The 12,934-nt window shown below is 39.5% G+C and overlaps 2 protein-coding genes across 2 annotated transcripts in view; both read left to right on the top strand.

Annotated features, from left to right (window-relative positions):
- Positions 1-4,851, top strand: part of LOC140935881 (zinc finger C3H1 domain-containing protein-like) — a 33,891-nt gene extending 29,040 nt beyond the window's left edge. Inside the window, exons 21-26 of the mRNA XM_073385457.1 lie at positions 243-534; positions 1,838-1,938; positions 2,473-2,574; positions 3,027-3,066; positions 3,288-3,350; positions 3,502-4,851. Of these exons, the coding sequence (XP_073241558.1) occupies positions 243-534; positions 1,838-1,938; positions 2,473-2,574; positions 3,027-3,066; positions 3,288-3,350; positions 3,502-3,621 (718 nt within the window). The 3' untranslated portion in view covers positions 3,622-4,851. The remainder of the gene's footprint in view (positions 1-242; positions 535-1,837; positions 1,939-2,472; positions 2,575-3,026; positions 3,067-3,287; positions 3,351-3,501) is intronic.
- Positions 4,852-9,868: 5,017 nt separating this feature from the next.
- LOC140935880 (QRFP-like peptide receptor) lies at positions 9,869-12,934 on the top strand. Its single transcript, XM_073385456.1, has one exon. It carries the CDS (start codon positions 11,158-11,160, stop codon positions 12,289-12,291), a length of 1,134 nt encoding a protein of 377 aa, XP_073241557.1. The 5' UTR covers positions 9,869-11,157; the 3' UTR covers positions 12,292-12,934.

Raw genomic sequence — 12,934 nt, 5'->3', positions numbered from 1 at the left:
CCACTAAGCTCCTGAGTGTGGACCATCAAGCAAGAAGGGAGACCTAGACTTGGTCCTTGTCATTCTTCATTCATTTTCGTTTACTTGTTGTAAGTCAAACAGCTCTCAATGACAGCGGTTTCTTTCTTAAAGAGACTGGACGGTAGGTTTTTTTATTTTCCCAGATTGCTCCTGGGGTTATTGACACTTCTGGCCATTGCCATTCACAAATGTCCAAGCATGTTGTCTGATTTGTTTATTAGCTTGTTACTGGAGATTTCACCACCAACCTCATCTGAGTGGGACAATCTGACACCAGATGCAGCATTTGAGACAGCAGTGCACAGCCCTTTAGACAGACAAGATATCCAAATACTGTGGACAGAATATCTACTCTACCAGAGATCCAAAGTCCTGAAGAGAGACAAGTCATCATCAGTACCAAGACAATCCATGGATGAACTAGTAAACAGATGCTTGATGTCAGTGAGCACCAGTAGCTCTTTGCCTCATTCATCAAGTGCCGTATGGCAAGACTACAGGTTTCATAATCAGGTAAGCTATAACAAAATTGATTTAACAACTGCATCGATGAATAGAGGTTGGGTGCCTGTAGTATCCAGGGGCTACTACTCTTGGCAGCCAGCCCCTAGATTGAATAATGCCCCCATGGCTGGCACACCAGCCCAACACAGCCATGAGCCCTACTTAAAAGGAAACAAAACAGACACCCGTCATACTGAAAATATAATCAGTGGAGAAGAAATCCGCAACGGATCAACTTAGGTTTCTGGGAAACTACCCACCTACCCCTCCCCTAAGCCAACAGTTTGCCCTAAGTGGGAAGTAAGTGATAATGTTGACTTAGGGAAGGGGTGGGTGGTCAATTTCCCAGAAAGCTGAATTGATCCGGAACCACAAGTAGGGTACAAAAACTGGCTGACAGAAACCTTGTGGCAGGAACAACGCAGCTCGAAGGAAAACTCGTCACATCACTAAATCACGTGAAGGTTGTTGAGGACCACCAACCGACCGCGGACCATTGGCGCTTAAGACGCTCCTAGTTATTACCGGAAATCCTCCGTTAAGCCCTCCTTCTCCATTTCGTTACAGAAAATCACTATCTGTTATTAATGCGAGTCGTCACAGTTTCCAGTTTAATTTTTTATAAACTGGTTCAAGTTCCTAGGCTCGCTACATTAACAAAAGTCTTACTCACCCGGTTTGGTTTCTTATAACATACTGGGTCTTCAGACTTTGACATCTGTGCAGTGTCGCATATTCTCCTTCGCAGCTGCTCGGGCCGGAGTCACGCGATATTTTAGGAGCATTGCGTGACTCCGGGCCCAGCGGCTGTGAAGGAGAGTAAAGTGTCACATAATTTTGACACTGAAAACTGTTGATACTGTACTAAGGTTTAAAAACCCTTTGTTTTAGACCCTATCAGTGACCGTTATCTAATTCCTCCACCGTCCACATATTATATCAAGATAAATGTTTGGATCAAAAAACGTTATCCTGGTAATATCCTGGTGTGTTATAAGTGCCTGGAGGTAACATTCGTGGTGATTATAGGGTGCGTTAACCCTTCAAACGCTAACATCAAAATTCAAATTCTCATTTGTTATCTCTATACGTTTTCAATAAAAGTAGTGGGGAGAATTTGTTGAAGTATCAATTAGATTCATTTAGTGTGATCATGTTCTTAATTCTCATGACCACTCTGTTTCACAAAGCATTGATATTACAAGGAGAAATTTGATGCTGATCACTCTTGGGGCTTAAAGGGTTAAGGTGTGTGGCCTGCAGGGTTTACTTGGTTGTGATACTGTGTTTCATATGTCATTAATTCTTTCAGGTTATCAGCATCTCACTGAGCTGCAAATCCCAGTCTTCTTGGTCAACCTACTTCCAAAAATACTTGAGATTGTTCCCAGGGAACGTCAACTTAGCACTATGGTAAGTTTTTCAGTGTATACCGGGCTATCTCATAGTTGAGGAGACTGGTTATGAACGCTGAAGAACATCAAAGATGAAAACAACGGTGCTGGAGTTTATGTTTAGCCTTCACACAGTAGTTCTTTTGGCTCGTCACGCAATGCTCCACAACGTGAGGCAGAAACGCGTCACGAACCCCTAAGAACGTCCGCGCGGGAGGCTAGTTTATGTTTGGAGCTCCCCGACGGCGCAAAATCTTCTGCTTTTTGTTCATAAGTTGTGACTGTCAGTAAATTAATGTGACGTTTTTATTGGTTAACAAGATTAAAATGATAGGAATGCTACCTTCAAGTCCAGGAAAGCTAACAAGGACACATGACAAAGAAGTCAGATGGCTAACCATGGCTAGTCATGCATCTCAACTTTTCATTCAACTTGTTGACGCAACCATTATTTGCGGGGATGGTCTTAAAGCAGTGTTGTAGATAGTAGATTGTTGCACTCGATGTTGGCAAAACCATTTGATTTGGTATGTTGCTCAATTTACTTTTACAGGGCCTGCAAGCATGAAGTGGAGAAGAAAAATCTTGACCAAGCAAAGAGAATCAGTTCTTCATTTCTTTCAGAACATTTGCACTGTATTAGCATGTGGAAGGTGTACCATTCATATGCTTTATGCATTTTCCACAGACAACCTGTTTTAACAGTTCTTTTAAGATGGCTGTGTCACTAATTTTCACATTCCTATCTAAGGTTATAAAACGTTTTGGTAAGAAGAAACTTACAGCCGAGTTTTGTTTTAAATGACTACAAAAGTACAATGAGGCGATGCGCATCCTCAAAGTTTTTGACGCAAGCCTTTGAAGACTGTAGTTGATTGTCAAAATGTACTTGAAATCTATCTCTTCATAATTGAAGAAATGTTTGCACGTTTAAGTGTTAAGGACTCTCTCAAAAACTTTAGCAGAGTCTTAATCAGCCTGACATACTGGAGCGCCTTTCTGCTTTGTTTAAATAAGACCATTCTTATACTTTTTAGCTTTGAAAGCCCTGATTTGAATGACTGTCTTCCCTGTGTTGTGTGTTGTTTTCCTTTTTGTTCCTAACAGGGCTATTTCTGTTGAATTAAGGAGACATTGCATCAAGGAGGTAAAGATTTTTTTTTCATTTTTGCCGTGTCCATGTTCGTCAGGTTTAGGATGTGTGAAAATCTAGTCTTGAGAATAAAAAGTATTAACAGTCATTTAACAATAACTATCAGCCATTATTATTATTATTATTATTATTATTATTATTATTATTATTATTATTATTATTGTCATCATCATCATCATCATTGTATTAGTGGGTAAATCCTGTCTGTTTCCTAGGCCCGCAAGATGTATCAACAGGCCACTATGGTTTTACCACTTGGTGCAACGCTCTGGAAAGATGTAAAGTTCATCAACATTTATTTTTTATATCAGCTTTGCTCTTCCATCTTTTGCTGCTGTACCTTTGTTTTTCTGTTGAATTCTTTTGTCGTTCAAGTTTTTCCTTTCCTGTCCTGAACTTCAGGTTCATTGTCCTCTTTCATGTTCACAGTATTTGATGTTCGAGCTTGCCCAGAGTGGCGATGGCCCCGATGTCCAGGAGATTGTGGCGAAAGGTCGTGAAATAGGTGTTGATCTTGAGGAGTTCTTGAACACTCTTCTTGGTAAATGAGAGTGTTTGCATCGCTTGACAGTAAACGCTGCCAAACGGTTTACGGTAAACAAACGGACGGTTACAAAGAACTGAAATGGAAGGTGACTGAGTGCATGACATGTTACCTAACGCAGGTATATACTAACCTGCAAATTGACTACCACAATGCTTACAAAGGGACAGTTATTGTTTCTAATAGTACAGTATCTTACCAAAACTTCAGTAAGATACGATGGACTCTTTTTGTACAATACGCAGCAATCTTCAACAGGCATAAAGGAACACACTGTTGTAGGGAAATCATCTGTTTTAGGGACAACGTCCATTGTGCGACATTACCGGTTCAATGCACAAATCCCGTTGTAGTTATAAACTTCCGTCCACGTAACATGTCCCATGAAATTTTGCGTTCCGGAGTTAGGACGAAATGACTCCGATTTTCAACGAATCACATTCAGTGCAAACGAGGGGACGTGTTGTCCCCAAGTGTGCGCCGGTCTTTGTCGTTGTACGAAGGTGAAGAAGTTCGCGGTTTTGTTTCATTGATTACAACAAGACAATCTCTGTATTTAGGAAACTGGGAATTATTGTTCCAGTTTGTATAAATGTAGTTTTATTCAATTTTTTAGACAAAAAAATTTTTTCGACTATGTACATTTTTCTATACAGTATGTCAGTGAAATACTAAGACTCTATGCAGTCTTGTATGAAAAGTAATCTGAAAAATGGAAATGATTTGCTTATAAATCCAAAATTTGTACAGTTTTTGAGCGAACGAATGTCTTATTTTTGCAGTCGCTACAATTGTGTTTAATACGGTTAAATGTATTAAAGAAAATTAGGCTCAGATTGTTGTATATCTTCTGCAAATTATTATTTTTCAGACGTAGTTAGGTGTAAGATGATTTCAGTCTTTTGTTAGTTTAATGTAGTCTGTGTTTTTTCCTTTTATTGTGTTTTGATGTCGTTTTATTATTTTTTTTAACGTACATCTTCAAAGAGAGCTTTTCTTTATTTATTGTTATTTGTACAAGTATTTTGTGTTGTTGTTGTTGTTGTTGTTGTTGTTGTTGTAGAATAGCTGAGGTTAAGTTACGTGTGTGGAAAGCTGAGCTTTTATTTATATCATAGCTTCACCAAACCATCGAGGAATTCCGAGTCGAGCGTTTAGAAGGCTTTGTAGTTAGTCAGTTATTCTACGTAGAGGAGGCAGTCAGTTATTCAATCAATCTTCTAGTCAGTCAGTCCGTTTGTCAAAAAGTCAGTTGGCCTGTCTGTCAGTCACGCAGCCTGTTAGCCAGTCTGCCAGCAAGTCAGTCAGTCAGTCTGTCCAGTCAGCCGATCACTCAACCAGTCAGTCGTCCTTCAACAGATCAGTCAATTAGATCAGTCAATTCAGTCAGTCATTCTCTCTCAGTCCCCTTCCCCCCCTCCCCCCCCCCCCCCCGCAACCCCTGTAACCCCTTGTTGGTCGTGATGGACTCATCCACTTATGGGCGAGTAGCAATACTCTCTTAGGCTCATAAGCATCATTGTGTCCACGGGGTGGGTGTTGGTTGTTTGTTCTTTTGCTTATTTTCCCAGGTGTTGGCTTGAACAGATCAGGATAACGAATCAGATATATACAAGAAATAGCGTGTACACACAAGTGTCGCGCTATACTAAGATGGAAATTCTAAAAGAACAGTGATCTTATATGTTACGAGTCCTTTATATGGAGAAGGAAAGAAAGCAAGAACGTTTTAAGCCTTCTACGTAGCCTTTGGGTCGATATCAAACCTGAAGGATCACTGAAAGACCTCCTTGATCTGTGAGGCTGAACGAGATTGATTCAGACTCTGAATACTTGCCAATCGCATTCCAAGGGCACAGTAAAATGGCTTGTAAGTAGGACAGACGAATCTGCAGTGCCCGATAGCACTGAAAAAACTGGCTAGCTAATTAATCCATAACTATTTATTGTAATCTGTTGATAGAATAAGATTCAAGCTCAGTGGTCCAGACAGCCTTATTCAATAGTACGGCATAAAGACTATTCATTTTTGTAATGGCAAAAGCAAACTTATTGTAGACACATTCTTATTTCCAAAACAAATTTGAGCACTGGCTAATTCAGCGATGGTTCGTGGAATTCAAATTACGAGTTGTTTAGTGTTTGGCTGTTTTACAAGCAAATGGCAGAAGAGTCCAGTCTATTAGAGTAACTTGCGTTAGTCTCCATGCATTTCCGTTCTATTTTTTTTGTTTTCGTTTCTCTCACATTTGCTGTCCTTTTCCTTTTAAATAGTTCTCTCTTTGTCATAATTTCTTGATATATTGACGTATTAGATTCATCCTTCATCCATCCTGTTTTCTCCTGTCATACATTAAAAGATAAAAAATAATAATAATTAAACCAATCTTGACGTAGCCAAGATCCGTTTTTTCGTGCATTTTGTTGACTGAACGTTTTTCATTTTGAATTGTTTTGATTTTACCCCATTTTGTGTACGTGATTAATCTGGTTTTATGACAGCAACTTCAAGACGGGCCTACATAGAAAGAAATCAGTGGAGATGCTTTCCATTTGTACGTTTATACTCATTAAGGTGTACATAAGTTTTGCCATCTTGTTTCCTTCGAAAAAATCTGTTATTTATTAATTAAAAAGTACTTTTTAAAGTGGAGATATTGATTCTTTGTACTCTTCCTTTTTCATTTCGTGCACATGAGATATTGTTCGTCACAATTCACATTAGCATGCGACAAACACCTTTCAGTTGAATAAAGTAAGGTCAGAAGCTGTCGGATATGTTGTCATTAACGTCTTAGTCACAGGCGTCTTTTTGTCATTCCACCCAATTGTTTTCAATTTCGAATTTAGGTTTCATCCGCCATCCGTGCTCGTCATAGAATTTAATTATGATTCAACGGTACTCGAGTTTCAAGATCGTTTTTCAACTGTAGTCACTCAACTCATCTAAGATATTGTAATAAGGGGAAGTTTTTCTTGCATTGTTTTGATGTCAAATATGTTTTGAATGAATGTATATACAAGCATGTCATTTCTTGACCAAAACGTGCAGATTCCCACCTTTCGCTATTCTGGGTTAAGTCTTTTTCACCAAAACTTTTTCATTTAATACAATTCTACTCATTAAAATGTTCAAATTGCCCTTGCAAACATTTTATTTCAGACAAGAAGTCTTATTTTGAGGGCCCTGCACTTTAAGCGTGAAAGCGAGGCGGCTAAGGGCCATCAGATTTCCCGCAAACTTTCAAAAAATAAAATAGAGCTGCGAAAACAGGGACGATTTGTTATTTAGAGATTAGAAATTAACCCCAAAAGATATTCCTGGAGCGTTTGTAGTAAATTAACGTGCGTTGGAAAGTGGACCTTGGCGAAACTAACCTTCGGCAAAGATCCTTCGGAAATACGTGAAACGTCAAGTCTTTCCTGTTATCGGAACCGGCGATAATTACAAAGCGGAGTATATTTGCGACAACTTTTTTTTTTTCTTAGTTCTAGAGTGCGCTTTTGCCACTTTATACAATTAAATTGCGGTTTGGCACTTAGGCCTCGCTTTCATGCTTACGTCGTTAGTGTGTATTTGAAGCGCACGGGTTTTCTAATTACGAGAGGAAAAGAATCCTTGGCCCAGAATGACCATGACTTACATAAGCAGTTTTAAGTCTGTAGCAACTATTTTCTTATTGTAACGGCTAAGTTGTAAGTTGCGTTTTATTAATTAAAGGTTCCTTCGGGAGATAGGAAGGTTTGTTCGTGTGTTGCTTTACTATTGCTTAAGTTAATACAGGACTTCAATGACAGCCCCGTTTGAATCTCGCCTTTTAGTGACTTTAGTTATGCCTTAAAAGGTGTCTTTGTTTCGCGCAAATGGTGCCAAAATAACTTGCAGTGGAATGTGATTATCTGGGTGAGGGTGGTGAATAGGACAATTGTTGACAGTGAATGATGTTTCGACAACCTGTACAATAATCATTTCTATCATCATGACTGATGGTTGATCTTCCCACGGTTCATCGACATGTGCATCGAAACGCCATTCACTGTCAACAATTGTCTACTCAATAAAGAGATTTTGAGTCACGTTTACGGGAAACGGAAAAGGTGGACTTGTACCACGTGGCCAAATCTTCCCTCAGTTTTGTTGTCTTTTACTATGAATTGCTTCTGCAAAACGTTTGGTAGCTTCACGTTAGCTTCATCCACAAGTACTGTTTTGGACTGTTTTTATCTTCTCATTTTCTATTTTAAGAATTTCCCAACTTGAATCTGACGTTTGCCTTAAGCGCGACTCGAAATCTCTCCCGGCCGAATGAACGTTTTCCATCTACTTATGACATGAGTCCTGGGCTCAATTAACCGTAACTGCGTGTGGTCCCTCTTTTTTTCCTTAGGGATAGAGAAGCAAGCGAAATCCCTGGGAAAATGAGGGACGACACCCAAACATACGAACCTAGCAAGATACGCAGGCACGTGACCCATTTGACTAAGAAAAAACCCCTTCCCCCCCTCCTCCTTCCACCAAAAAAAAACTGTTCGCGTAACCATTGTTTCTTATTTTTTGTGGGTGTTACTGTCGTCCCTTAAAATACTGAAGACAATGCTTATGAAGCATTTTGGGGTAAACAAGGTGAATCATGGGTAGGGGCGTTTGTACTAAGTTCTTGTTTTTGCAAAAACTTTATGCAGTTATGACCCGCCAGTCATCGCGCTTTTTTGAAGTCGCACTCCGAGCAAACTGCGCAAACACCAGTTTTTGCTGACTTTATTTTATAGTCTAGCTTTTTTCCTGCTCATCATTCCAAATAAAAACCTACTTAAGATGTGTGTTCGGGTTGTAGAATCTCTCTCCTAGGTGGGCATATCTACAAGCAAAGATGGTTTAAAGACAGGCCCGGAAACTTTTCAGGTCCGAAGGCAAATTTTAAAATCCAAACCCGTTAAATAGTGGTTCCTAGCCCATAAACCAGTCAATTTTAGTTCGTGAACTGTCAGTTTCATATTATTATTTTCGAAATTATTGAAACTTTGATGTTGAATGCAAACACAACAAACACAAAGCCCGAAAAGTTCCCGGGACTTTAGAGAAGATGCCCTCCCTTGGGCCTAGTTGTTCATAGGCCGATTAGCGCTAACTCGAGGTTAAATTTTGATCCGAATTTCTTGTTCTTTCGTTTAAAAGCATTTTCTCAGAAATTTTCCCTATTCTTTTTAGAGTATTCGATCATCAAATTGTAGACAAAAAGAAATAAACTGAATTTGCCTTTTAAGCTGTCAAATCTTAATTTGAAATTTTTAATTCAGCGCTTTGTTGCTCGGGCGTAAAGCATTTTCAGCGAGAAGAACTGGGGCTCATTATTTCTGGAAATTACTTTGAGTTTAAAGAAAGAAAGAAACATGGTCGCTGTGTATTTTATAAATATTTTCCTGCGTTACCACAATAAAATTCTACCAAAGAGAACTGGGAAACTGCGAGGCAGCGTTAACAGGCTCGGTCACTCAGCAGTGAATGCCGGGGAATGGATATTGAACGAAAAAGCACCGATATTGAAAACCAGCACAGTTTCTTGAAGCGCGTAATAAGAGAGAGTTAATTGCAGGTTACTTTAAGGTAAAAACTCGATCTTCACAATAGCTCGTAATTAAATTCCGAATTAATAACTTTATGCAAAGTGGTAAAGTCAGACATTAAAACTACAAATAAATTACCTTGTTCATCAAAAGCTATTTTAATGTCTGCTCATGTCGTATTAGGAATTTAGAAATCAAACGCTTCAGGAGCCTATCACTTTCATTCACAAGTCGAGCTTCAAAAAATCGATACCCGTATAGTAAAACATGAGACGCCTCCGTGATTCGTGACGTCAATATTAAGCCTAAATAAACCCGTTCCGCAATCATCGTCACCGACTCAACTAACGTTTGCAAGTTTTTGTAAAGAAATGCTTATCTGAACTCAAATATCAAACCATTCCTCGTACAACATCATGGGTTTTTTGCAGGTGATATTAGGCGATAACAAGGGGAGGGAACATATCCGTAAATGCTTTTGGCTGACGAAAATGAATTATTGTTTTCTCAAGTTCCAACAACGTAAAACAATATTAAGAACACAAGGTTGTTTTGTGGTCAAGACATTTAATCTACGTACTTATCAACGGGTTTTAAGACAAATCACGGCTCAAAAGAGAATGTTTTCTAAGTCAATATTTTTTCTTGTTTCCGAGGTATTCCAAAACTCATAAAGTTTGTTTTTTGTGACTCTGTTGACTAAAGTGAACTCATTCGTCACAAGCAGATCAATAGAATACTATCCCGTTTCTCTTGGCGACTTCAAGAAAGAAACAATTCTAGCTGTAAATATGAAAAATCCATAGGTGCGAGTGGGGAGTTATGATATTGAACCTTTTTGGTGCTTTAATTGTGCCTTAATCTTTCCGATGTTGAAGATGCAAATTGAATTGCACTGAATTCTACCAAGAAGCTAAAACGGTCGCACGTACATTCGTTGTTCATTTTTCCTAGATACCGGAGGGATTTGTCAGATTAGTCAGTGATCGATCATCTTGTTTGGATTTGTGGAAGGATTTGTCAGCCGGATTGCCTCTGTCAAAGAATCCAAGAATTTGTCAGCTGACTTTTGTTGTCGCGCGTTGTGGTAATTTGAAAGATCGAGTAACCGGTGTTCTGACAGATGAAAAGATACTTTGCGCAGCGCATAAGAAAAGCAACAAAGATGAAATGTCTGTCTAGAGGCTAAAAGGTCGAAACGTGCAATTATTGTAATCGTGTTATGACGATACCATGCCGCCACGTATTTGAAACTGCTTGATAAACAGCCTTCTCGCGTCTGTCATTCAAGTGCTCAAGGAATTTTTATATCGCCGGAAAACTTTTAGTCTAGAATTTACCTTCTTCAGTCAAAAACAACTCGAGTGGTCTTTAAATTAAATTATTTGATCTAGTCACCTCAAAGATCTCGAACTTGACCATCACACACTAACATTTAGTGAGGGACACAAAAAGACTTTCAAGATCTCTTTGATCTGACCATTGGCTTGCGCAACAGATATATATACTTCAGTGGATTAAGTTTCTTAAATGTCTTTGTTGTTCCAGTTGGCTTTCCACAGAACGCTCAAGGAATTTGCTAATAGAGTGAACGGAAACCTGACGAAGTCAGCTTAATTATTGAAATGGAAATGAAGTTGGCTTGTCACACAGTATATGTGATCGATCGGCCCCTTTGACAATACCAATAATAACGTGCTGTCTCCGTGATCAGCTGCTAACTTGGATTGAAGCAGAGCTGGAGCCGAACTTCTAACCAGAGGGTACAGAAAAGTGAGCAAGCAGGACTGGAAAGCTCTTTGCAACTTTAATAATTGCCAAGAAAAGTTTACAGACTTCGATATTACGACGTCGTAATCCAGTTATCAACTACTTGCTAATTGAATTCAAAAAGCTTCGTTTTCATTCAACGAGTACTTAGCGCAAACTGAAGTTGAGGCTTGCGAGTCAGGCGAGTGTGGGAGTTCTCTCTCGGAATGGCCACAGACGTGAGTAACAATACGATAGCAAGCTCCAGTCCTGCACCGCAGTGTCCAGTTTTCTCCGAATCGTACACGGAGCAAGTTCTCAAGTGTCTTGCCTACTCAATCATAATGTTCTGTTCTCTCGTTGGAAATGTGCTTGTTATTTGCGTGGTTCTTCTATACAGGCATATGCGAACTGTTACAAATTACCTTATAGTCAATATGGCCGTAGCAGACTTACTCATCACGGCATTCAACATGCCTATATCCATTTCAGTGATTGCGGGCAGCCAAATCGAATGGTCTGAAAGCGTCGCTGCAGAAATGTTATGCAAGTTCATCTCCTTTAGCCAGTCTCTCTCCATTGCAAGCTCGGTGTTGAGCTTGACAGCGATCGCTGTTGACCGTTTTCTGGCGGTTATGTATCCTCTAAAACGCTACATCAGTTTCCATGCAGCCTATGTCCTCATTGTGGTCGTCTGGATTGTAGGGATTGCTGTCAACTCTCCGTTTCTTTACGCACAAAAAATTATCGTATCAGAAGAAGTTTCATCCTGCGAAGAAATTTGGACCCCAGTTTTCGGAGAAAATGCGGCTAAAGACTTCACCATTGTTTTATTTGTGTTGTTTTATGCAGTTCCACTTCTGACAATGTCTATTCTATACAGTTTTGTGGTTTACAAACTTTGGGTTAGAAAGGTGCCTGGGAATCAAACGACCGAGAACCAACTCCGCGCCGAAAAATCCAGAAAGAAAGTTCTCAAGATGCTACTAGTAGTGGTGACTCTTTTTGCTTTGTGCTGGCTCCCAGTGTATATTACCCAGTTTATTTGGTTTTTTGGGTCCGAGAGGTTCCCCTGTGGACCCCCGGCTGTTTTAGCATTTCTGGCCTTCTTCCTGGGTCATACAAACAGCGCTTTAAATCCCGCTATTTACGTGATATTCAACAGCAACTTTAGAAAGGGTTTTAGAGACGTTCTCCTTTGTCGCTGTCGTCGTAGGAATAGAGTTAATGTTGTCCCACAAAATTTGCCCGGTACGCATGGTACCGCCTTCGGTGCAGACAACACTTCCCTGAACACCTCGCCTATCGCTCTCTCTCGCTTTCGCGGGTCCTCGAGAACTTCAACGACCTTGAGAAGATAAAGCGCGAGCGATGCAGCCTCGCTTGCGAACAGCAAAACACATTTGCCGTGTACTCCCCGCAAAATTTTAATAGCAGGGAAAATAGAGCGTAAAAGATCCAAATGAAAAGCGGCGAGACTCGTGAAAGACATACTTACTAGACATAAGATAAATTCTTTGATCACAAAATGATATATCACTGCTGTTTTGCGAGTTTAATTGTATCAAAACTCGTGCTTTTTTTACAGTTGTTTTCTTTCAAACATACGTTTTAATGACAGCCGGAATTAAGTTACCGTTCGCGACAGTTAAATAATTAGCTGCTAGAGCAACACATGGATATAGTCAGAGAACCATTAGCACATATAACAAGCTTCAAAATGTGCCATATGAGCCAGCGAATACATACGGAGGCAGGAACGGTGTTGAAGGACATTTCATCAACTTCAAGCAAAAATCTCAGAAACTTGACAAAATACATTTTCAAAAAAATATGTTTATTTACCCCCTTCGCCATTGAAATAAAATTAATTCCTTTTAAATTTCCGTTTATACACACTGTAAGCCCTCAGGCAGTTTAGAATAGGGTTCAATTTTACTTTATCTTTTAAGTCTATAGACGGTAGGTAAGAAATACTGTTTAATTAAAGTACTTTGTAAGTAA

This window comes from Porites lutea, chromosome 4 (genome assembly GCF_958299795.1).
Source record: "Porites lutea chromosome 4, jaPorLute2.1, whole genome shotgun sequence".
In the NCBI taxonomy this organism is placed as follows: Eukaryota; Metazoa; Cnidaria; class Anthozoa; order Scleractinia; family Poritidae; genus Porites; species Porites lutea.
The sequence above is the reverse complement of the archived record's forward strand: the minus strand, read 5'-3'. Positions and strand labels throughout refer to the sequence as shown.